General features: G+C 43.6%; 1 protein-coding gene across 2 annotated transcripts in view; it reads left to right on the top strand.

Moving 5' to 3' along the window:
* Positions 1 to 26,722, top strand: part of RYR3 (ryanodine receptor 3) — a 407,410-nt gene that overhangs the window by 246,206 nt on the left and 134,482 nt on the right. For both annotated transcript variants that reach the window (XM_030930996.1, XM_030930995.1), the window contains exons 43-50: positions 7,789 to 7,969; positions 9,093 to 9,204; positions 11,092 to 11,212; positions 13,556 to 13,725; positions 16,471 to 16,691; positions 21,198 to 21,288; positions 23,412 to 23,552; positions 24,791 to 24,954. In XM_030930996.1, coding sequence (XP_030786856.1) covers positions 7,789 to 7,969; positions 9,093 to 9,204; positions 11,092 to 11,212; positions 13,556 to 13,725; positions 16,471 to 16,691; positions 21,198 to 21,288; positions 23,412 to 23,552; positions 24,791 to 24,954 — 1,201 coding nt within the window. The remainder of the gene's footprint in view (positions 1 to 7,788; positions 7,970 to 9,092; positions 9,205 to 11,091; positions 11,213 to 13,555; positions 13,726 to 16,470; positions 16,692 to 21,197; positions 21,289 to 23,411; positions 23,553 to 24,790; positions 24,955 to 26,722) is intronic.

The following is a 26,722-nucleotide window of genomic DNA, read 5'->3' as shown; positions in this document are numbered from 1 at the left end:
TCCTGACTTTTTAATGATCGTCATTCTAACTGGTGTGAGATGGTATCTCATTGTGATTTTAATTTGCATTTCTCTGATGACCAGTGATGATGAGCATTTTTTCATGTGTCTGTTGGCTGCATAAATGTCTTCTTTTGAGAAGTGTCTGTTCATATCCTTTGCCCACCCAAAGGCCATACTTTGTAATACTGTTTACTGTGGTTTGGATGTTGTCTCCTCTGAATCTCATGTTGAATTGTCATCCCTAATGTTGGAGGTGGGGCCTGGTGGGAGGTGTTTGGATCACGGGGGCAGATGCCTCTTGGCTTGGTGCTGTCCTCACACTAGTGAGTTCTCATAAGCTCTGGTTGCTTAAGTGTGTGGTACCTTCCTCCCACTCTTTCTCTCCTTCTCTGTATGTGAGACACCTGCTCCCCCTTCACCTTCTGCCCTGAGTAAAAACTTCCCAAGGCCTCACCAGAAACCAAGTGGTTGCTGGCACCATGTTTCCTGTACAGCCAGCAGAAACAGTGAGCCAATTAAACCTCTTTTCTTTTTCTTTTTTTCTTTCCTTTTGAGACGGAGTCTCACTCTGTCGCCCAGGCTGGAGTGCAGTGGTGTGATCTCAGCTCACTGGAAGCTCTGCCTCCCAGGTTCACACCATTCTCCTGCCTCAGCCTCCCGAGTAGCTGGGACTGCAGGCGCCCGCCACCATGCCCAGCTAATGTTTTGTATTTTTAGTAGAGATGGGGTTTCACCATGTTAACCAGGATGGTCTCGATCTCCTGACCTCGTGATCCACCCGCCTCAGCCTCCCAAAGTGCTGGGATTAAATGTGTAAGCCACCACGCCCAGCCTAACCCTCTTTTCTTTATAAATTACTCAGTCTCAGGCATTTCTTTATGGCAATGCAAGAATGGCCTAACACACTGTTGCATTAGGGATTAAGTTTCAACATAAATTTTGGAGGCGCACCATCATTCAAGCCATAGTATAAAGCTTGTACAATCTTGCATATACCCCACCTTCTTCATTCTCCCACTGGACTTCCTGGAATCTTTACACCTGAGAACAGGAAAGGAAATCTATCAGACAGGTAAAGGGCTTATAGTGACAGAGGCAAGGAAATGTGCCTCCATCTGTAAAAATTCAAAGTGAAACAGCATGAAAGTCCAGAAATAAGTAGACAGTCAAAACGCTACCAGTAATAGAAAATAAATTCCTCAAATAAAGAAGCCAGCGGCAAACCTAGGCCCAGAGCACCAGAATGAGGAAAGCTGGCTGGGGTGAAGGGATGTCAACTACATTCTTTTCACACTGAGCAAATTTCTCAGCAGCTTGCCTCCAAGGCCCCTGTGGGATTCCAGCGGTAGTGGTAACTGAGTATCTTGGCAGTGGACTCAAAAGTCCAGAACCTTGTCAATTTAAAAAATAAAAGTAAAAAAAAAAAGTCCAGAACCTACTTAATATATGTATGTGGGTCTCATCAACCATTTCATGGATAAGAGTAGTAAACGAAGCCTGATACTTCAATAAAACTATGGAATTAAGCTGAATGAAACAAAAAAAAAATCTGCTTCATCAACATTATTCACACAGAATGGCAGTATTATGACCCTTGTGCTCATCAAAGGCTGATTTTCATCATCTTGTTGAGAATGCCTGTATTTTGTCAGAGCACACCTCAATTCTGACTCCAGGTTTCTATTGCATTCAATTTTTATTTGGCATATTTCATGAAAACCCCACATAGACCCAAACTCTAGACACATGGGCAAAATTTTAGCACAATTCTGTGATTAAATACTGGTCTTCAGAATATCTGGGCTACTACTGCGCCATCCACCCTGGCATGATTTCATGCAGTCCCTTGGCTTTGAATTCCATGCATACACTGATGATCCCCAAATGTATTTTGCCAGCTTTGTCCTCTTCCCTGAGCCCCAGACTTGTATATCCTGGTTATCTACTTGATATTTCTACCTGGAGGTCTCATATGCATCTTAAATTTTGTACGTCTCAAAGCTGAGTATGTAATTACCACCCAAAACCTGTTCTTCCGTGAGGATTCTCCATCTCCTTAACTAGCTCCACCAACTTTTCAGATACTCAGACTAAGTCTAGAGAGCATCCTTAAATCAACTTTTTTCCTTATTCCCACATTCAGTTCATCAGCAAGTTCTGTTGATTCAGCATCTAAAAGATATTGGAAATCTATCTTCTCTCCATCTCCACTGGCCACTTTCTACTCCCAAGTTGTTATTATCTTATACCTGGGCCACTCTAAGTTGCATAGGAACTGAATTCCCTCCTTCTACTCTCTTATATCAGCCTGTATCTGCTACATAATAACTTCATAATCTCAAAGGCATAAAATAATAAGCATTTATTTCTTACATATCTGCAAGGTGGTAGGAAAGCTCTGCTGCAGGTCCACAGGTCTGCTGGGGTAGTCCTGTTCCACTAGTCTCATTCCGGGATTCAGGCTTGACTGTCCTTGTCACTACTTGTCTGCTGTCTCTAGATCAGTTACTAGCGTGTAGTGTGGACTCAATGGATAGTTGAATTCATTAGTAAATGGGCAAACAATTCCTGGTTTGCTCTCTGTGCTATCACAGTGGTTCATAGACACATCTCCAGTTAATCCCTTCCCAGGCTGGAAGGCCCTAAAAAGAAGATGGTATGTCCTTACTATTTGGACATACCATACTTAGTTCATACAAGTTGCCTGGCACCCTATCAAAGATGGCATTTAGCAAAAAGAGGTGTTGGATCCCGGCCATTATCCTGCCCCTCTGATTCTCTAAATTAATTAAATGAGTGTGAGTACATTCATTCATGCTGGAGCCCTGTGTTCTCTCTTACTGAGGTGGGACTTGATTGAGAATATGTTTCTTTTCTTTAGGACTAATTGAAATCTGAGGTAGTAGATGATGCAGGCTCTTGTAAACAGAGGCTGATAATTTTGTAATGCAACAATGGGTAGTCACCTTTGGTTTTTCATCCAGTCATTTCAAGTCTCTACCTTGAGTCTCAATGAAGTCTATTGACTTACTGAAAAAATATATTCTTTGAATGCCTGTGATATGCCAGATGTTAGGAAGACCCTTGAGCACACAGTGTTAGATAATTCAGACATAGGGTCCTGTTCTTATGGCATGTACAGTCTTACAGGGAAAGCAGGCACAAAGGAAGAGGACAGGATGTTTGAGAGGAATGGGTCCTCTGGGGTTCCCATGTTTAAGCTCCTCCTGGAGGATGAAATGGAGTTACCTAAGTTGAGGGTTTACATCAGAAGAATGGGAAGAAGAACAGTGTTCCAGACAATGGAACTTTAAAACAGAAACTAGAATTAGAACAGAGAGAGTGAGAAAAGTGATGGGCTGAAGATTAAATAATTGTATCCCTGCTAACTGTCCCCGTGGTGAGTATGAGTGTTTTACCAGGGTAAAACGGGGAGAATCATTTCCATTTCCATCCAACTGTTCAGAAGTATTGAAAAGAAAATAGTAACATGAAGACAGTGTTGAAGCCTTTGAAGAAAGGCACTGTGAACATTCATGCTGTTATTAAGCTCATTATTCATATTAGAACTCAAGCAAAAAGCATTGCTGCAAGCCCTTGGGCAAAACTGATTTACCCAAGTCTCTCTCTTCCCTCTTGAAAAATGCCCTCCAGGTCAGTATCTAGCTTTACCACATTGGATTTGTTAGCAGTCAAGCTTGCTGAGCTACAGGTAATTGGGAAGAGACTGCCTCTCCTTCCTAATCATGCCATCCTCTCTGCCTTGGGAAGCCTTTGGAAATTCTTTTGGTTGGTCCCGTGTCTAATTAGCAGCAATGGTTACACTTCAGCTCCTTCCTCTTAGAGTGTGCTCTGCATTCTCCGCAGATGTCCACAATTCAGTAATCAAGGGCTGGCTTCCTGGGTCACTTGCAGGAACAGACCCAATTAGTTCAGTTCTGAAGGCCTGAGACTCGAATAAAATAAGGCTAATTGGGCAAATGAATTTCAATCGAAAGCTCAATGTAGAACTCACAGTCTGATTTTTCAACTTCTGCATATTGTGGTTTTATATCCCACCAACTTCATGATACCAATCACTGTGGGGAAAGCTAAGTTGCATTCAACATGCTGGTAAAATCGGTGACTGCCCCACAAGCATTTCCACCAGGTAACTGAAAGAATCTGAGTATAGTATTTAAATAAGTTTGATTAACAGAGTTGGGTTTTTTTCCTCCATTTTTTATATTTAAAACGTCAATGTTTTCGCTTTATTATTCTTGTAGTGAGAAATTACAACTGAGAGGGCTGATGTATGTGCTACCTGATAAGTACTGGAGGCCAAAACCATTCAAAGGTAGTGAACTGTGAGATACATCTATCTCTGAAACCACTGGCTTTTAACAATGTAGATTCTCCTGGTGCTTTTCTGTAAGGGTCCCTCCTGTGAGTAGACTATATTAGGTATAAATGGTAGGCCCAACTGGTAGGAGAGCATGGGCACAGCACTCGGCATCATAGCCTTTTCTGAGGTCTTCTACAAACTGTGCAGTGTCTCTCAAGCTCTCTTTGGTTTCTCTTTTTCCAGAATATGTTGATTCTTTCCACCATCCCGTTATTATGATAATTTTACCCTTTTAGTATCTCCTGAGAATTTTCTTCACATGGATTCTGGTTTCATAAAAACCGATTGTTTTTGGATGTGTGATACATTGGATAGAACTCGAAGACAAAGTTCTTTACACAAATTTTAGACTCTTGAAGGATCGAGCTGTAAAACCATGAATGGAAGCTGATTAGCTGTTTAAATTCAGTTTAATAACATTTTTTCTGGATGGAGCTACACAATTCTAAAACTTAGAGTGGTACGTGCTTACAATCTTGGATTTTGCCCACAGTGCAAAAGCTTGAGTGATAAAAGAGGATGTCAGCAAGCCAAGTTCTAGGACAGGACTGCACCTGCGGTCTGAGGTAGACTCTTCAGGGCTGTGAGACACATTCGGTATGTTCAAGATTGAGTGTAGTGTGAGAGGTGAGCCTGAGTTAATTTCAAGCATTCAGACAGCAAGCTCAGCTGCCACCTCACCCCATCCCCATTCCTCTGAGCATAATGGGAGAAATCTCTGCATCTGAGTTAGACTAACAGAGTCACTCTAAAACCAGATGGAGCATGCGTATCTGAAGAGGGGAAAGACCCAGTGAGATTGTGCAGTGTGCGTACTCACACAGTGATGAACTAAAAAGCTGGAACAAGAAGTTAGATTTTTCTGGGTTCTCATTCAGATGCTCTGCCAGGATGTGGTGGCTCATGCCTATAATCCCAGCACTTTGGGAGGCCAAGGCAGGATTCCTTGAGTCCAGGAGTTTGAGACCAGCCTAGGCAACATGGTGAAACCCGGTTTTTACAAAAAAATACAACAATAGCAGTTAGCCAGTTGTGGTAGCATGTGCCTGTAGTCTCAGCTACTCAAGAGGCTCAGGTGGGAGGATCATTTGAACCCTAGAGGGTGAGGCTGCACTGAGCTGAGATCACGCCACAGCACTCCAGCCTGGGTGACAGAGCCAGACCCTAGACCCTGTCTCTTAAAAAAAAAGCTTTACTCCCAACACTTCTAAGTTGATTCATAAAATGTTTTATTAAATAGAACTTAAACTGCTAAGATGGTTTCAAAATATGTCTATAAATTCTTTGATGCTCTTCCCTCCAAAATACAGAGCCTAATTCTCCCTTTACATGTGAGCTGGACTTAGTGACTCACTTCTAATGAATAGGATATAACAGAGTGACAATAAGTGACCAGGTTGTTAAAGGCAGCTTGGCTTCTGCTTTACTGTCCTTCTGGATCATTTGCTCTGTGGGAAGCCAGCTGCCACATCATGAGAACACTCAAGCAGCCTTGTGGAGAGGTCAACATGGTAAGAAACTGAGGCCTCCACCCAACACCCAGTGTGCAACTGAGGCCTCCACGCAACATCCAGTATGCAGCTGAGGCCTCTTGCCAACAGCTGTGTGAGTGAACGTGGAAGCTGATGCTCCAGTCCCAGACAGGCTTTTGGAAGACGGCAGCTGCCACCTCATGGGAGATCGCAAGGCAGGACCACCTAGCTTAGCCACTTCAAAATCCCTGGCCTGTATAAATACTGCGAGATAACATTGATTGTTCTAGCCTGCCAATATTTGAGGTAATTTTTTGCACAAGAATAAATAATACAACAGCGTATCACATTGTAACCTCTGTTATCTCTCAGTTCTCCAGGAAATACCCTATGATTCTGTAGAAAAGTTTTTCTTCAAGCTTGCAATATATAACATCAAAAAGTCTTGCCTTTGAGTACTGGGTTCAGGGATAAATTCTCAGACACAAATGAGGTACCTCTTATGATTCTGTAGAGAAGTTTTTCTTTAGGCTTTAGCTAACACGACATGAAAAAAGTCTCGCCCTTGAGTCTTGGCTCAGAGATGAATTCTCAGATACAAATTAGGATTTCATCTGAGACAGAGGTATATTTTTTTATTGAGAATAAAATATTTGACAAAGGGCTAATATCCAGAATCTACAAAGAACCTAAACAAATGTACAAGAAAAAATCAACCCCATCAAAAAGCGGGCGAAGGATATGAACAGACACTTCTCAAAAGAAGACATTTATGCAGCCAACAGACACGTGAGCAAACTATCGCAAGGACAGAAAACCAAACACTGCATGTTCTCACTCATAGGTGGGAATTAACAATGAGAACACTTGGACACAGGATGGGGAACATCACACACCAGGGCCTGTCCTGGGGTGGGGGGGCTGGGGAAGGGATAGCGTTAGGAGATATACCTACTGGAAAGGACGAGTTAGTGGGTGCAGCACACCAACATGGCACAGACATACATATGTAACAAACCTGTACATTGTGCACAGGCACCCTAGAACTTAAAGTATAATTAAAAAAAAAAAAAAAGAATGGCTATCCTTAATCACTTTATCAGGAAATGAGACGCTTTCTTCGTTATCTGGTTCATCCAAAAACAAATGCCACAGAATACAATTCTCCAACCTCTGCCTTCCCACAGAGCGAGTTTAGGAGTAACCAATAAAACTTTACCAAGCAGATTCTTCATCTGGATACATGATTCCAGAAATGACCTGAAGTCTATCCATACAAACCTGGCTGTCCTAGGGTAGGTATTAGACTCTGTGAGAGTATGAGGGTAACAGAATCAGAAGCTGATATGTCACTTCCCCAAACGTTAATTGAAGCACACCAGCGAGTAACCATCTTACCTCCTTTCAAGGAAGGAAGTAGATTTGCATATGCCCTCGCTGAGGTAATAAAGATGTAAAGTTCTTCTGTTCGCTAAGTCACTTGTGAATGAATCAGTATTCCAGGGTAGACTCAGTAGTTCATTAACTGCCCTCTGAGGACCTAAATATATGGAAATAATCTCTACAGTGCAAACTCCTGAGCTGAAGAGTAAAAACCTGTTCTGTGATGGTTGATCTTAATACTTTAAATGAACAGATCCTGACCCAATTTATCAAAGCCACCATTTTCTCCATCAGTGTCAACTCCTAATCTTAAGAGTAGATGAGCCTGGTTCGAGTGCAGTGAGTGGGGTTTATAACTAACTGACCTCAATCAGTTACAGATGTCTTAGTTCCTTCTCCACTCCCACTGCCCACTGGACTGACCTAAACCAAAAAAAGAGTAGGTGATAAGCTGAACAAAATACTGTTCTCCCAGCCTCATCAACTAGAGATCAATTCTGGGGTTGTGCTTTCCATTGAGAAGGAAACAGTGCCTTTCTCCCTTAGGTGAAAGTGTGGAAGAAAATGCCAGCGTCGTGGTCAAGCTGCTCATCAGACGCCCAGAGTGCTTCGGCCCGGCCCTGCGGGGTGAGGGGGGAAACGGACTGTTGGCGGCCATGCAGGGTGCCATTAAGATCTCTGAGAACCCCGCGCTTGACCTCCCCTCTCAAGGATACAAAAGAGAAGTGTAAGTGAAAGGAGTTGCCTTCCAGCACAGATACGATTGGTGAGCTCTCAGATATTGTTGGTTTATGGATGATTTAGGAGGTAATAGAGAAAGCACGTGTTCTTCACAGTTACAGCTAAAACATTTACACTTCATCAAGCACAGGGTTGTCTTGACTCTCCCAGTAAGCGTAGTGATCAGCATCACCTTCACCCCTTCCATTTTCTCTACTCTGCTCAGCGCAGCTGGAAATCACAAAGTGGCAAACTCTTAGCCTCCCTGTAGCATCACCATGGGGTAGGAGGCAAAGGCCTGGACCAAGGTTCTACTCCTTGTCTAACTTCAGCATGTTTCCTTCAGTATTTTGTCCCACAGTGTCTCATCCCATACCTCATTTGTAAAAACAGATCGTGCCTCCACTTCTTCTTCTGAAAACATGAGAACTAATTAAGGAAGTGTTTTGATTTGACTTCTTAAAAAAATGCAAGCTGCAGAATGTGGAAAGAGCACTATAATGTTATTTAAATGTTAAGGATATAGTTGGTAGATTATCTGATTGTCTTACTTTCCCTTTATCAAGTCTCAGGATCATGTCCCTTTCTTCATCACAGCCTTTAGATGAGACCCTGGAATCTAGAGAGTGGGTATAACCCAGCAGAACCTCTTTAGACGGTTGACTTTTTTCTTTGTCATCAGACCTGGGAGAGCTGGAAAGGACCCTACACATATGCTTTCCCCACTTCCTCAAGCAACATGAGAAAAACACTGAGACCCAAGATCATATAGCTTATTAGCAACAGAGCCAAGACAGGGACTGAGCCCTCCTGACTCCTGGTCCAGCGTGCTTTCCCTGGATCATCCCCTCACAGGGAGGAAAAGGGGTTGAAAGGTTGGTAGGAGTTATGGTCTGTGATCAGCTCACGTCGGTACTCATGCCTTAAGATTCATGGGATCCTGTGAATGTCATGGACAAATATTTGGGTTCCTCGAGCTTAATGAATGAAACCACTTTGTGGACTTCTAGAGGAAGATGAGGTTCCAAGGGAACGGAGAGCAGAGTGCTTCCATATCAATGTGCTTGTGTCTCCCAGCATGGCACTGCCTGCCAGCCTTCCTCACACTTCCCCTCTGTTGGTTCTCTCAGCAGCACGGAGGCCGACGAAGAGGAAGAAGAAATCGTGCATATGGGCAATGCAATCATGTCATTTTATTCGGCCCTTATAGATCTACTGGGCCGCTGTGCTCCTGAAATGCACGTAAGTGATAGAGCTTCCAGAGAACAGCTTTGAGAAACCTGCGCCAAGAACACTATAGATTTCCTGAACCTCATTTCTTCCTCTGTCTCTGGCATTTGCTAACATGCCTTTTTCTAGGTCCCTTTTAGCTAATTTCAAAAGTAGTTTCCACCTCTGATACCTGACTCTGCTGCTTTCTAGGGAGGGGCTCCAGGGCAGATCCCTGTCTTGTGTGATTTCTCTGTGGTACTAGTTGAGCATGTCCTCTGCACAGTTTGTTTCAAAAGCCTCCCAGAATCATGTTTTGATGTGCCTCAATTTGGTCAAAATGGGAGCAACTTGATTCTGGATCATGGCCATCAGGACTTTCCATGTGGAAGATCCCTTCCCTGATGACTGTGGCTTGTCAGGCCCCAGGAAGGCAGACTTCCTGTGGTTGGTGTTTAATTTTTTTCCCGCAAAGGTAGAGCTTTGCAGACATCACAAAAGGGTGGTTCTGTTTTATGAGATGTCTTCTCAGACTTCTGGTTTTGAACTAAAAAGTATGTTCTTTTCCTTTCTTTTTTCACCTCTGCTGAGGGCTGAAAGAAGAAGCCTTATTTCATATAAGGTCTGACATCATAAGAGAGGAAATAGCTGCTTTTCCTATGAAAAGCAACTCTAAATCTTGGTAAGGGAGGCTGATTTGAATTCCTAGGATTCCAATTCCTGCTATGATAAAGGAGCCTTACCCGCGTAGGCCTGTTTTTCCATTTCTGTGCCTTTAAGCAAATGCAGGAAACTTGAAAGGGAGCCCAGAAAACACTAGAGTGTTCTATAGTCTTGGCGGGGGCGGGGAGGGCCAGGAACCCCTGTGTGTTCACACTCTAGCTTTCCTGATCACCTCTCATCACATCAGAAAGCACATTATAGTTTGCTTCTTCTCAAGAAGCTTCTTCTCGAGAAGCTTCTTGAGAAGGGATAGCTCACCAGAGCCCCATCTGGGTGCCCCATTCTTCCTTCCTTCCTGCCTCTCTGCTCCAACACCTTACACACACGCATATACACATACGCGTGCATACATCCCTTCTCAGGACCCCTCCTGTGGGTCCTGCTCCGTCAGTGGTGAGGGAAGGATGCCATCATCACCAACCACCTCTTCTCTACCCTTGGGGATGGAGGTGGCACCAGGGTGGGTGGGCAGGCCTTCTGCTTTCCCGGGTGGCACCAAGCATCATATCTCAGCATACCATCCAACCCACCTGGGGACTGTCTGACCCTGAGCTATGACATTCAGTTCCCAGCTGAACGCCTGCTACACCCAGCCAGAGACTACATGTGCAGGGGGATATGCATGCACACCCCTGTGCGTGCTGGTTGGTTCATCAGTGTCAGGGTGGATCAGGCTGTTCATGCCCGGATAACGCCCCTGAGCACCTCAAGTTCTCTCTGACATTCTCTATGCCCGTTTTGCCCACTTGTCATCCCCAGCATTCATCAAACTCTTAGAAATTTAAATTCATAACCCATTTCTACGTTTAACAGAATTCTAGAGTCTCGCATTGTGGCCACACTGTCCACAGTTCTGTCATGGCCACCAAGAGCTTCCGGCAGTGCAGTCACACTGAGAAGCCACCACCAGGCCGTGTACTTATTCCTGGGACCTGATCACAACCTCATGGCCACTTTAATAACAGCAAAGGCATCTAGCAACCTCTTCAGTCAGTTATTTCCTCAGTAGCACCTCTTCTGGAAAATCAAGAGACCACTCTCCTCTTTCCCTGTGGCCACAAGTGTCTGTAGCAATTAGGGAAACATGGAAATGGACCCCTGCCCTGAAGCCATTTTGCTACCAGAGGTTTGGAGGTGGGGTGGAGCGAGATGTGGGAACCTCACTTATCTCATGTCATTCTCCACCCTCTCTTCCAGCTCATCCAGACAGGAAAGGGGGAAGCCATCCGCATCAGGTCCATACTGCGCTCCCTGGTCCCCACAGAAGACCTGGTTGGGATCATCAGCATCCCCTTGAAACTGCCCTCCCTTAACAAAGGTAAGGGGAGTGACTGCAGGCTGAAGCAGCCACTGGCTCCGGGCAGGACTCTGTCCCCAGCACAACGGCCCCCAGGCCCTGACTCGCAGGGCAGGCTGCACAGGGCAAGTGTCTTGCTCTTTTCCTGGGGTGAGTTTTCTCCTCTAGGCTCTAGCCAGCTGCTCTCTTGTCTTCTCGAGAAGGAGTCTCAAAACGATAAATCAAGTCCCGACTCCTGGCGTTTGCCCATTCCCATGGTGTAAACTTTCTCGCCATGGCCAATTCCAAGCCACCAGAGTGATGCCACTGAACACAGAGCTGGGAAGAGAATGGACATGGCACATTCGATTGTATTCCCAACACACAAGTGCAATTGATGCAAAAAACCTCACGAGTATAGTTCATAGTGAAATAATTTGGAAGTAATGACTTCAGTCCGCTCTCTCGTCTGTGTCAAGACAGTGTCCCTGTGTCCCACAGGGACAGACAGACCTCGCTGTCCTCCTGTGAGCACGCCAACCCTGTGAGGGAGGCTGACAGAATGGGACAAGCAAAAGCTCTCCCCACGGCCTCCCTTTTCCTTCTCCCCTGGCTCCCCCAGCTTGTGTAGGCAGTGGGGAGCACAGACAGACGGGCCCCCACACAGTCGCTCCAGCCACAGTCACACGCCTCCTAGCTGAGGATCATAAACTGTTTTCCCCAAATGCTACCTGTGACATTTGACATCAGTCAGTCTTATCTTTGCAAAACTTACACTCTCCCCGAAGTGTTGTTTCTCTGAGTCACCCCACCCATTATCCAGGCTCACGGAGGAATTGAAAAAGTATGATTCGAACCTGTTGCCATGTTTCCCAAACTGATATTCCACAGAAGGTTTCTGTGGGAGATACTAATAGGTGTACATATTAATAAGCAGCCTGGAGTCAAATAAGTTTAGGAAATGCTGTAGAATACATCACATGGCATAAGCACAGTAAAACAATGTCTCTGAGAAAACTTAAGATAGAGCAAATTAGATGTTGAACTCAGTGTTTCCCAAACACAAAACACTAACTAATATCCCACCACACCAGGCATGTGTGAGAGGAAGTCAGTCTCAGCCTTTCAGGCCCAGCTCCGCCTGGTACACGGGGCAGGAGAGGCCATAGCCTGCAGTCTGGAAGGCCCCTTCTCTCTGGCTCTGGAGCCTGACGCTGATTCCTGGGCAGGACGAGGGTCCGGGGTGGCTCAGACTTAATCTCTGTGCCTCTCAGGGTTCCTTATGAAGTCCCACACCTTTCCAGTACAGTGTTTAAATATGCTGTGGCCATAGCGTGCTCGTTTGGGGGTCCTCTTTCCTAGTTTTTAGTGTAAACAAAACAGGAAGAGGAAGATTGTTTTCTGTCCTCACTCGAAATCCTGTCTTTACTCTCCAGCTCAAGCAGCTTCTATTTTCTTCATAGTATTTCCCCACTTCACCTTCGAACCTCTTAATTAAGGTTAGAATTCTTGGATGACCTGATCTACATTTCACCTAAATCAGACGATTATTTCCAAATATTGCAACAAGATATCCTTGAAGTTTGTTCTATTTATGATGTAAGAACTACAGACATGACATATTAAACTTAATCTGCCTTCATTAATGTTTTCTCCCTCACTTACTTATGTTTCAAATCAACAAAGCAAGAAATCAAGCCCAGATCCTAGCATTTGCCCATTTCTGTAGCGTAAGCATTCTCACCATGGCCGATTTCAAGCTACCAATGTAATGTCACTGAACACAGAGTTGGGAAGAGAATGCACATGGCACACCATGAGATCGCATTTCCAACACACAAATACAATTGATGCCGAAAACCTCGAGAGTATAGTTCACCGTGAAACAATTAGGAAGTAAGGAGTTCTAGTATTTGTTACCTTTTTTAAATATCTACTTAATTGTAAATTCTAATTTTTAATAATGAGCCATGTTTAACAACTGGCTAGAATTTTAAACTGGCTTTTCAACGAAGTACAAGCTGCCTTCAGCACAGCACTGTACAGGTTGAGTATTCGTTATCCTAAATGCTTGGGACTAAAAGTGTGTTGGATGTTTTTGGATTTTGGAATCTTTGCACCACACTTACCAGTTGCATATCTCAAATCTGAAAATCCACAATCCTCTGAGAAGCATCTCCATTGAGCATAATGTTGGTGCCCAAAAATTTCAGATATTGGTACGTTTCAGGTTTCAGATTTTTGGATTGGAGATGCTCCATCTGTATTTTTCCAAACTTCCTGTCGCTTATAAGGAGAACAAGCTGTAGACAGACAAGCTCTGTGTTACCTTTTGAGACTCCGGAGATAGAAAAAGGGAAATTACATTTTCTATGTGTCTTTCAGATGGGTCGGTCAGTGAGCCAGATATGGCGGCCAACTTCTGCCCTGACCACAAGGCACCTATGGTGCTGTTCTTGGACCGCGTGTATGGCATTAAGGATCAAACTTTTCTGCTCCACTTGCTGGAAGTTGGATTTTTACCTGACCTGAGAGCTTCTGCCTCTCTAGATACAGTAAGTTGCAAAAATAACAAAAATTATTGTTCCCATCATTGTAAAATTAGTAATGTTGGACTTAGAAGCAAATATTTTCTATTTACTCACCAATTACATTTTAATAGCTTACTTTAATGGGTGAGAAAATAGAGGTATCATGCAATGGAAGATGGTAATTTATTGAGTCAGAGACTTAGATATAGGTAAATTTGACCCCAAATCCAACTCCCTCAATTGCAGTTTTTTTAACCTTGACAGTAAGTTGTAAGGGGTTATCCTGTGCATTTTAGAATATTTAGCAACATCCCTGGCCTCTGCCCACTAGGTATCAGTAGCACCCCAGTTCACCCCGAATCCCTGCCAAAATCAATTTCAGGTATCATCAGATGTCCCCTGGGGGGACAAAAGCACCCTCTGGTGAGACCGTGTCTCCATTGCCTTTGAAAAAGGCTGGCTGGCAACATTATAGGCTGACATTATTCTTCCTACTCTCACTTCATAGTTTCATATACTGACCACCAGGATGGATAGGTCTGAAGTGAGGGGCATGACGAACGTCAGTACATGAGGACAAAGGCAAATATAAGTTTGGAAATCAAGGGTGAGATAGATAAGGTAGTTCACCATCAACAAACATCAAGAGAAGAGGCCCCTAGAGTTACAATACTCAGATACAAGATGCTACAAGTCAGAACTAAGCAGAAAAAGGTACACCAGGAGTCCTAGGTCCAAGGAGAAAAGACAAACTAGATCAGTGTAAGTCTAAAAATCATCTTGCCAGTTTAGGGTTGTTTTTAGTTAGACGGTTTCTCAAAGGCTCCACCTGGTGTCCAACAGAGATAGAAATCTGAGCTCTGTGATGGGTTGTCAGCGGCAAACACCTTCACTTGGATGGAGATTCCACCTGCACGGGTTATCCAGAAATGGAAATACATACGAGCCCCAACCTGAATGGGAGTTACATTCCCACGTGTGGTAGGGAGATGATAAATGGTATATATGACAGTATTAGAGTATACGATCCCTAATACTGAATAACCCAGTCTAACCCAACGTTTTGATATAATAAAACAGTGAATAATTGTTTATTCATAATGAATAATTATGAATAATTATTTTTGAAGAATTAATTATTTTTGAATAACTATAACAGTGCTTCTGCCACTGCTGTTGTTTTGAACTTTTCTATAAATTACTTGATTTTAAAAATAATTTTCTTAACTCATGGGATCTCCTCAGGCTTCCTGATCAGATAATTTAATGATAAACAGCAAATGCTATTCTGGTATCTGGTGTGCAATCACGTGTTTGTCCAAACACCATCTACAACGAAAAGGTGTTATATTCAGTTCATTAACACATAGACATTCATGCATTCTCTTTTGAAAACGTATAATCTACTGAAATCAAAGCTCTGTCCTTTCTCATTTTAGCTCTGTATATTACAGTGATAAATGTGGAAGATTAGCTGTTTCTCCCAGCATGATTACTGAAGTTTCTAGGAGACAAACTTGATAATTTAGATAACTTATAGGAACAACGAGAAATGCATATCATTCAAAGAAAATGGTTTTTCAAATCATAAGTTATACAAAGTGTGTTACAGATAGAATGACTGCAGTAATCACAGGAAATGGTACTGTTTCATCTCTGTGGATCTCCAGGTTTCTTTTGAAGTTCTACAACTTTCAAAGATGGTGGTAAAGTGCACTTTGGTTATTTAGTGTCACTAAATGGGTTTTCCTTGTATTCAACTCATCCATCTAAATGTACATAAAAGAACATCGTGAGCAAGAGTTGTGTCAGAGTTGAGTAGAAGGACCCAAGTTTCTGTTCCTTTTCCACGTTGCCCATGCAGAGTTAGGTTCCCTTTAGTGGGGTCTACTCTCATGCCAGTATTGATTGTGAAGTGCTCACAGCGCTCACCAATTAACTGAAAGGAGTCAGAGTTCCACTTTTTCACAAAACTGGTGAATTTGAGAAACTGCTTGGCCTACAACCATTCACTAATCTTACAGTCGTAAGATAACAGTGTGTGAGTCCCTGGTAGGTGAGAAAAGAGCGAAAACCAGAATAATAATGTAGTATCCTGGCAACTAGACTTTGCAAGCATCAAAATGTTGGGTTAGACTGGTCATCAGCTGATTTTAATGAGTTCAAAATTATTTTGAAGGGAACAGATATTTACAGGATCATTTGGGAAGACTTAGAGCCGGCTAGCCTTTGTTATTATTTTTTTCTGATTTTTTTTTTCTTTTAACTTGATTTTTTTTCATTGAAAACACAAAAAGAGGCCGGGCGCGGTGGCTCAAGCCTGTAATCCCAGCACTTTGGGAGGCCGAGACGGGCGGATCACGAGGTCAGGAGATCGAGACCATCCTGGCTAACATGGTGAAACCCCGTCTCTACTAAAAATACAAAAAACTAGCCGGGCGAGGTGGCGGGCGCCTGTAGTCCCAGCTACTTGGGAGGCTGAGGCAGGAGAATGGCGTGAACCCGGGAGGCGGAGCTTGCAGTGAGCTGAGATCCGGCCACTGCACCCCAGCCTGGGCGACAGAGCAAGACTTCGTCTCAAAAAAAAAAAAAAAAAAGAAAATGCAAAAAGAAAAATAGAACTGCTAATAAGGTAGAAAGTTATTCACTGCCTTGCTGTGCAATGTGGACATATATAAGCTCCCACAGCTTGCTACGTGGGAACTCAGTGCAGAGCCAGCTTTGCCCTGTTCCTCAGGGTGATTAACCTGTGTCCCAATCTTTCCCTAGGTTTCGCTGAGCACCACAGAGGCTGCGCTTGCACTAAATAGGTATATATGTTCTGCTGTGCTCCCGCTCCTCACAAGGTGTGCCCCTCTCTTTGCCGGAACAGAACACTGCACCTCTCTGATTGATTCCACACTGCAGACGATATACAGGCTTTCCAAGGGACGTTCCCTCACCAAAGCACAAAGGGACACTATAGAAGAATGTTTGCTTGCCATTTGCAAGTAAGTACACATCATCTGCTGTTACTCCTGTGTATGTATCCAGGTCAACTGCATTTTACTTTGTAATCTAAAAACTGGTGGTCTAGGCTAAGGAAGCTTCCAGGCCTTTGTCATACACCAGCCCTCCCCCAGACATCTCCTAGGATGTGCTTGGCTCCCCTATTTGCCACAGGCAAAATCTTTCCCTTTGGGGAAGGGAGAGGGCACAGCTCAGGCTTTACCCGCTACGGTTGATGGACCAGAAGACTATTTCAAGCCTAAAGTGTTCAGATTAAGGGCTGTCTTCATTCTCAAGATAGAGCCAGAAGCAGATGTGTCTGCCCTCTACATGAGCACATCTTACATGGAAGCCGGACTCTGAGTGTGAATAAAAGTGACCCTACCTCTAGGCCTCCCAAGACCAGCAGCAAATCAAAGAAAAAAACCTCCAGTCACCATGGGGAGATAAAGGCAGTAATTTTTACGACTGCAGATGGGCATCAGAGCCAGCTGAGGACAAAAGGTAAAGTCACCCCAAGAGCCTTGGGTCCTCAGGAATCTAAGTCAAGTCTTGTAGAATCCAAGGAAGACGACCCTTTCAACAGCAGGTCTTAGCAGCACAGGCCAGTAGTATGATCTGCCATTTTTCAGCCAGTGTGTTGCCTTCTCAGCTGCATATCAGAAATACCTGCTGAGTTACAGAATAAATATCCCAGTGCCCAGGCCACATCCCAGCCCAAAAAGTCAAAACTGTTAGGGATGGGACCCAAGATTCCAGCTTTTGAAGCCTCCCGGGTGTTTCCAATACGTCGTCAAGATTAGAAACCACTGCTGTAGGTCGCTCCGGAGAGAGGATCAACAGGCTTCCCCCGTTAGGGGCCAGCTGAGTATGGTCTTGATTTCTTGTTGAATGAGTTCTTTTCTAATCACAGAAGAAATTACTGTGCATTGGGGAGCTAGGGCTACCTAGAAAAAACAACTCCTCGGTCCTCACATGGATGTGAGTAGAACATCACACCAAAAGGTAATCTCAGCAGTGAGATAGCACTACACACATATCAGAACGGCCAAAATCCAGAACACTGACACCACCAAATGCTGGCAAGGATGTGGAACAACAGGAACTCGCATTCATTGCTGGTGGGAGTGAAAATGGTACAGTCACTTTGGAAGGCAGTTTGTCAGTTTCTTACAAAGCCAAACATACTCTTACCACGTGATTCAACTATCTCACTCCTTGGTTTTTACCCAGATGAGTTGAAAACTGTGTCCACACAAAAACCTGTATGCAGATGCTTGTAGCAGCTTTATTCATAATTGCCAAAACTTGGGAGCAATCAAGATGTTTTTGAGTGGGCGAATGGATAAACTGTGGTACATCAGACCATGGACTATATTATTCAGTGCTAAAAAGAAATGAGCTCTCAAGCAATGAAACTACAGAGGAACCTTAAACCGATATTACTAAGTGCAAGAAGCTAATCCGAAAAGACCACGTGCTGTATGATTCCAACTATATGGCTTTCTGGAAAAGGCAAAGCTAAGGAAACACTGAAAAGATCAGTGGTGTCAGGGGTTGGGGGAGGGAGAGATGAACAGGCTGAGCACAGAGAATTTTTAGAGCAGTGGAAAAACAGTATAATGATGGATGTGTGTCATTAAATACTTGTCTAAACCGATAGAATGTACAACAGCAAGAGTGAACTCTAATGTAAATTATGCAATGTGGGTGATAACGATGTTTCAGTATAAGTTTATCAGTTGTCACAAATGTTCCACTGGTGGGGGATAATGATAATGGGGAAAGCTGCGCCTGTATGGGGCCAGAGATAGATGAGAACTCTCAGTACCCTTTGCTCAGTTTTGCTGTGAACCTAAAACTGCTCTGAAAAAGCCTGTTACACAAAAGTTTTAAAATGTTTTAAAAAGGATAGTCTCTGGCTTATATTTCAAATATAACAATGATCACTATGTTTAAAATACTTTTTAAAATTAACCTATATCTGCTGTCTTTGTGTCGTCTAAGGCGTACAGGCTTGAAGTGCTTTATGGGACAAGCTGTGTCATTGCATAGTATTATTTTCTTGGGGTGGAGAGGAAAGGTTGGTTGATGGGAAGGAGGCTTTGACCCAGGCCCCAAAAAGAGTTTTCTCCCAGAGATCTCCTTCCAAAACCAGGCCCGATATTATGATACTGCTTCATTCAACACAAGATTTTGATGATAACTGGCAGACAGTTAAGCTCATTAGAATATTTTTGATCTTTCAAGAGAGACAAGTTTCAGTGGACACACCAATTAACCTCGAGGAGTTAATAAGGTACCGAGGTTTTGCACTTTGCCACTTCAAAAGGAAGATTAATGCCCCATTATTTGTTTTTATGAGCCTCTAATTTCTTAATGGTATAAAATGGAATAAATAATGAGTTTGCACCAAAGAAATCCTTTCTATCAGCTTTAATTTGTAATTGGCTGGTAATGCATCAATAGCAGCTGCAGATCTTGTTCTCACTTTTGCTAGAGCTGAACTCTGGGTGTATTTTAGAAACCATACCAACCAAGGAGTCCTGCCTCCCAACATAAGCTGTTTCCTAATAACAAAGTCACACTGGTGAGACTGATTTGAGCTGCAAATACTTTTAAAGAATGAGACTTGGGAGAAATTAGAATTTTTTTTTTTTTTTTTTTTTTTTTTTTTTTTTTGAGACGGAGTCTCGCTCTGTCACCCAGGCTGGAGGGCAGTGGTGCGATCTCGGCTCACTGCAAGCTCCGCCTTCCAGGTTCATACCATTCTCCTGCCTCAGTCTCCCAAGTAGCTGGGACTACCGGCACCCGCCACCACGCTCGGCTAATTTTTTGTATTTTTAGTAGAGACGGGGTTTCACCGTGTTAGCCAGGATGGTCTCGATCTCCTGACCTCGTGATCCGCCCGTCTCGGCCTCCCAAAGTGCCAGGATTACAGGCATGAGCCACCGCGCCCGGCTTTTGTTGTTGTTGTTGTTAGACAGAGTTTTGCTCTTGTTGCCCAGGCTGGAATGCAGTGGCACGATCTCAGCTCAACACAACCTCTACCTCCCAGGTTCAAGTGACTCTCCTGCTTCAGCTTTCTGAGTAGCTGCAATTACAGGCCCGCCACCATGCCCAGCTAATTTTTTGTATGTTTAGTAGAAACGGGGTTTCACCATGTTAGCCAGGCTAGTCTCGAACTCCTGACCTCAGGGGATCCGCCCACCTTGGCCTCCCAAAGTGCCGAGATTACAGGCGTGAGCCACCGCACCTGGCCAAGAAATTAGAATTTTACATCAAACAGAAAGTAGAGCTCACAGCCCTATTACTGTACTTTTAGAGCTTTTCTTCTTGATCACTTGAGCTCCAGATGTAGCAGGCAAACTGATACTTAACTAGGTTATTTCATTGTTTATTTTAATAAGTCAGGAATTCGCAGAATTACAGATTTATTGCACTGTTTGCTTGTATTCAAGTTAGTGAATCTTAGGTGATAATTGCTGATGAACTGGATAATAATGCGAAACATTGAGTAATTTTTGCATTCTAACTATTAGATTCTGAGACAAGGCTACTTACTGTGTATTTTCACCCCTGGGCTTTTTATCACAAGGCCAGCTCCAGAAACAGTTGTGAAACAGATGACTTTTGTTCTCCATCTGCATACATTCTTCTTACTGTAGATGCTCCAAGGATTTCTTCCCTGGCATTCCAACATTCAACAAAGGAGTGTTAGCTTTACCTCCGTAGCTCCTTAGGCAATAGTGGAAAAAATCCAGGGATTCATGAGCTGAACTTATATATCAAAATGTGTTTATGTGTGTACACCTTTCTCTGGCGAAAACCATAGGTTCCACTAGGTTTTTTCAAAGTTTGGCAGTGTAAAAAAGCAAAATCCGTGTTGCTTCCCTCTCCTTTCTCTACCTCAAAATTTATTTGTGCCATGAACTCTGTAATTTGATAGATTATTCTTTAAATAGTTACTGTATTGCCTATTAATGGAGTTGTTTTGAGAACAAAGCCTTACCCCAAACAAATGATTCCAGTAGTGAGAATTTCATGCACCAGGTCGTAAGGCACAGGGCTTTAAAGTTCTCTTCAAATCACACCAGTAGGTGGCCTCAGAGTCCACCTGTGCAGCTGCTCAACTCCAGTTTCTCCCTCTGCAGAGTTCAGGGGGCCTTAGAGATGACTAAAACATGAGCTGCACCTTCTTTCTGTTCTATTCTTTGCACATAATCAGTGATTATATTTTGAGTATGCATATATCCTAGCACATTTTGTCACATAGCAATTAGAGTTCCACCTTGGGTATCCCAATTCGTTAGCACTCTTTTTCTGAATTTTAACTATACTGTTTTCAAGTGTTTTATCATCTACTCTTATTTATCCGAGATCTTGTGTATTAGGAAATGTTTTCTTGGCTGTAATATGCTTATTGTTGAGCGTTTCTTTCATTCCTCCTTTATTGCTTTTCTTACGTTCTCATTTTATTTTTCTATGTTTCTTATTTCCTACTGCAGTCACTTGAGGCCTTCCATGTTACAGCAGCTCCTGCGACGCCTCGTTTTTGATGTGCCCCAACTCAATGAATACTGCAAAATGCCTCTCAAGGTAAACGTCACTATTGTTACAGAAATACAGTCTACTGCACAGGAAACTTGCCTGGTCATATGTGATGTCTTTGCAATTTGGAGGGAAAAATACATGCTGAATGGGTTTGACTCCCTTAAGTTGATGGTTTGCTAACAAGATACATCCCACAAAACCATGTCCTTTCTTGAATGTCGAGGTTGAAGAAAATTGCTCCAGTTTTCTTTAACTGCTTTCCACTGACTGGTTGATATTTAGCCGCAGTTAATACGGGGACTTAGATTTTGTGCTTTCCCGCTGTAATTAGGTTTTCAGAATGTGTTCATCTCAAAAAGCTTTGAAGGCCCTGTGGTTTTTCATTAAATTGATTAAAATGTCCCTTTTCTATTCCATACTGTTTTGTGCTTTTCTTGTTTGTAAGAAATCTTTGTTTTCTACTTTTTTTTTTTTTTTTTTTTTTTTTGATGAGTCAGAGTCTTGCTCTGTTACCCAGGCTGAAGTGAAGTGACGTGATCTCGGCTCACTGCAACCTCCACCTCCCAGGTTCAAGCAATTCTCCTGCCTCAGCCTCCTGAGTAGCTGGGATTACAGGCACATGCTACCATGGCCAGCTAATTTTTGTTTGTTTGTTTTTAGTAGAGACGGGGTTTCACCATGTTGGCCACGCTGGTCTCGAACTCCTTACCTCAAGTGATCCACCTGCCTCAACCTCCCAAAATGCTGGAATTACAGGCATGAGCCACTGCGCCTGGCTCTCTTTCTTAATAAAAAGACCACAGACTCCTCTCTTTTATTATTATTTTTTTTTTGAGACAGGGTCTCACTCTTTTACCCACACTTGAGTGCAGTGGCACAGCCACGGCTTACTGCAGGCTTGAGCTCCCGAGTTCAAGCAAACCTCCCTCCTCAGTCCCCCAAAGTGCTGGGATTACAGCAGGTGTGAACTGCCATGCCTGGCCTTCCCTTTTTTTATTGTCTTGTTTCTGGTTTTCTCATAAATTACAAACATTTTATCACTGGCGGCATCTGGGCCTGGTGGGAGGGCACCAGAATCAGCCATCCACCCAAGCAGACAGTGTTTTTACCTTTTATCTCTGAGGCACCTGCCATATTCCCATATGCAAAAGTGTTAGCAACGGCTAGCCACACCTGAAAATCCTACCTAATGATTTTAACAGCACTTTTCTTTATAGTCCAAGCAAGCATTTCGGGCAGCATTTTACTGGGCTAACCAGAATTCCCAGAGAGCTTTAATTGAATCCCCTGTCTCCATCCCAGGCAGAAAACAGTTTGTATGTTCTCAGAGATTCCACAGTCCTCTAAGGGCTAATTCTTCTCTCTAGCAGCCGCAGTTTTAATCACAAAAAAAAGAAAATATTTTAACCGAAAACCATAGTGTGCACAGCTTAATTTGGTGTTGCTTCCTCTGCAAGCCTTTGCTGCCAGCTGGATACTGGCTTTGAAGAGGCATTATTGATATCACTCAATAAGCTCACTTTTACCTCTCATCTATCAGTGGGATTTTTCTTGGAGGACGTGGATCAATCACACCTGCTGGGATGGAAACATTACCGGTAACTTCTGCCCTCTACTGGCAAGATGTGAAACTGCTGTAAAATCACTAGAGAGAGAGGGGAGAGGGAGGGAGGGGGCCCGGGGAGTGGGGACAAGGAAACAACGGGTAGTAATTGATGAGAGAAAATCTTCAGACCCACAACTTGCAGCCCACCATCCTCTTCCCATGTCAGCATTCCCCCAAGATCTCCCAGAATTACAAGCAAAGGTCCCAGAAGAAATTCTTTCCACCCCTGACTGGCTAGCACAGCACATGGTGACTACTTTCAGAAGGTAGCACTTTCTCGTTTGAACTGGAAATGGCTCCTCTCCATTTTCCAGTAACTGCTAGGGGCACATTAGGAGGCACAAGAATTAATCAGGCAGCTCCGCTCAGGCTCAAGCTCATTAGGCAGAGAGCAGACTGTTCCCAGCGGTGTTTGAAGGGCCTCTTTGTCGACAGCCCAGCTGTTTCACATGTTTCATTCTCATGGTCTCTGCTTGCTATTTTATTCTCTCCTGCATGTTTTTGATGCCCGTGGACTTTCGCTACCCCACCCCGCTGGTCTGTCCTGTTCTGAACCTCCCAGCTTCTGACGAATCACTATGAACAGTGCTGGAAGTATTACTGCCTGCCTTCAGGATGGGGGAGCTATGGGCTAGCTGTGGAAGAAGAGCTGCACCTAACGGAGAAGCTTTTCTGGGGGATTTTTGACTCTCTCTCCCATAAGGTAATGACGGTACTTTCTGAACAAAAAGAGAGCATCTCAGTGCCTCAGCACCTATAGATAATAACAGCCATCACCTATTTAGCGTTCCATTTGCCAGGACCTGTGCTGAGTACTTCACAAACATATGACACTACTTCTTGCCCATCTCTCTGAAATGGAAACTCTTAAAATCCTTATTTTACAGGTGAAGAAAAGCCTCGGAGTAGTTGAATAAATTTTCACATTCACAAAGCTGTGCATGGGAAAGTGACTACCAGAGTAAATGACACACACATCATCTGATGTCAGTCTCGATCCCTTATCTCCCCATTCACTTCCCCCTGTTTTGGTGCGGCTCCTGTCTGTCAGCCTTCACTAGGCTCGAGCCAAGAGGAAAAGTCCTGACATCTGCTGTGATGGTGGGACAGGGGATTTCCAGAAGACCTTAAGCCATTCTGGGAGAGGTTCTTCCCAGGCACTCATTTGAGGAGGCATCGGGTGAGAACTCAGAGCCTCTGAAACCCAGACCTTACTGAACGGTGTGATTGAAGTAGAGCTCTGACTCAGACTTTGCTCCACTTCCCCTAACCCAATTTGTGAGGTCAGCAACTTTAAAGGTAGAAAATGAGTAGGTCTGGGTTTCTTAGAGAAATGTAGAACACGCATATAGTTCGTTCACCTGCACTTAAATTTTCTTTACCCCTGGATTTCATTGGTCTAGTATAAGCAGATCAAAATCTCTTCCCAACCCCATGCTATTTGCCTGAAATTCATTTCTGGCTGGGTTCAAGAGAGAATGATGGATATTGAGCAGCCTGCTGCTGATGTCAACGTATGACCCATATCAGCTATTACAGAGCTTGGCACAGCTTGCTATGCCCTCTCCAGTTGTAAGTTGGGTCCGTTTCTATGACCATCCTTAGCAGACAAGTTTATAGTCACTTCTGGCCTAGTGACTAGTCACTTTAACCCTTAGGTGGTCTTGAAATTAACCATTTAGGAGATACTGATTTCAACCTGTTTAAGATTTTTCAACTTAAAGCAAATGGTGACTTGAGGGCTTTATAGAGTGTTATTTCATCCTCCAAGGATACCTTCATTTCCACCAGAAAATATTTAAGGGGTTACACATTTCTCGCTTTGGTTAACCTGGATAAATGCGTGTATTTTATTTCTGTTTTCAGCTGATTAGTGAATGGTTCTGTCTAAGGACATGGTTCTGCTTTCTCTGCTAACATGGCCTTGTTTTTCCCTCACAGAAATATGACCCAGATCTTTTCCGAATGGCCCTGCCTTGTCTCAGTGCTATAGCTGGGGCCTTGCCACCGGATTATTTAGATACCAGAATCACAGCCACTTTGGAGAAACAGATCTCAGTGGATGCAGATGGCAACTTTGATCCCAAACCTATCAACACTGTGAAGTGAGTCCAGAATCATCTCTAAGCTGGTCCTGTATTTTGTCCAGTAACCAATGTTTTCTTCCAGAGGGTAGCAAGAAATGTGAGCTTTACCTCTTTCCCTCCTGCCAACACTGTTCATCATTTCTCTTGACAAGTCCCATCAGGCACAAGGTTTAATCCATACATATCTGTATTACTATGTTCTGGGCTTTTGGTGGGGGAGGAAAGGGTTGGTTTATTTATTACCAGAGATAGATGCTCCCACAAATAAATGTCCCTTGAGGCAGTGAGAGAACTACTCTGACAAATTATGCAATTAATTTATTAATGAGCTTTTTGACAAAATCTTTGCTCTGGGTGAATTAGGCTCATATGGTTCTAATAGCATCGTACATCACAACAGCTCCATAAATAACAGTCAGCTGAGTCCTGGCAAGGCTGGGGTGTGATGGCAGAACAGTATAGGGTCCTCACTGGAAAAGCTGGACCTGCTCTTTGCCGTGCCAAGGGATGCTGGAATTTCGGAATAGCCCTACCATTGCGCCTTTTAATTTCTCCCTGTAATTTTCCAGAATTTCTCACTGGTGTTGACTAGGCCATGGAGGTGTGCTTATCCCTTGGGCAAAATATTGCTAAGTTTTGGTTTGCAGTAGTTCTGCCCAGTTATGAATATGTGCTGTAGGGTATACAGGTCAGCTCCAGGTGCATTTTAAATGAAGAGCTCTAAAACTGCTTCAGGGTGAGCAGGGGAAGGAAGCCTGAGCTTATATGAGCCCCTTGGACCTGTCTTGCATGGCAGTAGTTCTCACATGAAAGCCTGAACCCTTCCCAGGGGGACTGTCTGCTTTGATAATGTGTAATCTTTGGGATAACTAAACACACATTGCATTGGAAAGAGCTCTGAGCTGTGGGATGGTGGGACAGAATTGAAACTGCTGTAAGGAAGAGGTAAGGAGCATGGTAAACCATCAAGCTGGGGCCAAAAAAGGCAGGTGCTCACTTCGGAGAACTCTGCCTATGAAAATGTAACAGTGTTAAAGAAAGACAAAGCAAATGGCGTAGTAACTTGGATGCTTTTGAAAACATTCTGAGAGAACATTATACTCTAGCAACTGTGTGTTAATGGCAAGTGACTCTGTGTTATTTTGAGAGTTCAGATTTATTCAAATAGACCCATGACATCAATATAGTTCCTTGAAGAATGGAGATTAACCCTGGCTTACTTCAGGAGAAAAGCACCTTTTGCAGGAATATGGGGTCATTATCAAAATCTAGTGAAAGGCCAACCTGGCCTTAGCACACATAGTCACCAGGGAAGGACTGGAATCAGGCACAGTGAAATCGACAATCTTCAGGTGTCCCCATGGGGTGAATCACCTTGAAGAATTTACTGTCCTAGTTTCACCCAACTCAAGACTTAAATTCCATGGAGAGAAAGTATGATTTGCCTAGTCATATGCCCACCCTTGGTGACAGTTCACATAACACTGCATGCAATATAAGAAGACTACGCAATGTAAAGGGAATGCAGGTGCCGATACCAACAGAAGGGACCAGAGGTATTTTCTAGGAAGACAGAAATAGGTGTCTACTGTACTTCCAAAATTCTAGTATTTTGCCATGAGCCACTGAGCCCCAAAAGGTAGAAAACCACTATTTCATAACATACGGCTCTCTGGCTACCCATTTCTGCCATTTCCAGACTGTAGCCACAGGATGACAGGCCATTTACCTTGGATTCTCACTGTCTAACCAAGACGGGTGTGGCCCAGGAGCCAAGAGAACTCAG

The sequence above is a fragment of the Rhinopithecus roxellana genome, chromosome 5 (genome assembly GCF_007565055.1).
Source record: "Rhinopithecus roxellana isolate Shanxi Qingling chromosome 5, ASM756505v1, whole genome shotgun sequence".
NCBI lineage: Eukaryota > Metazoa > Chordata > Mammalia > Primates > Cercopithecidae > Rhinopithecus > Rhinopithecus roxellana.
The sequence above is the reverse complement of the archived record's forward strand: the minus strand, read 5'-3'. Positions and strand labels throughout refer to the sequence as shown.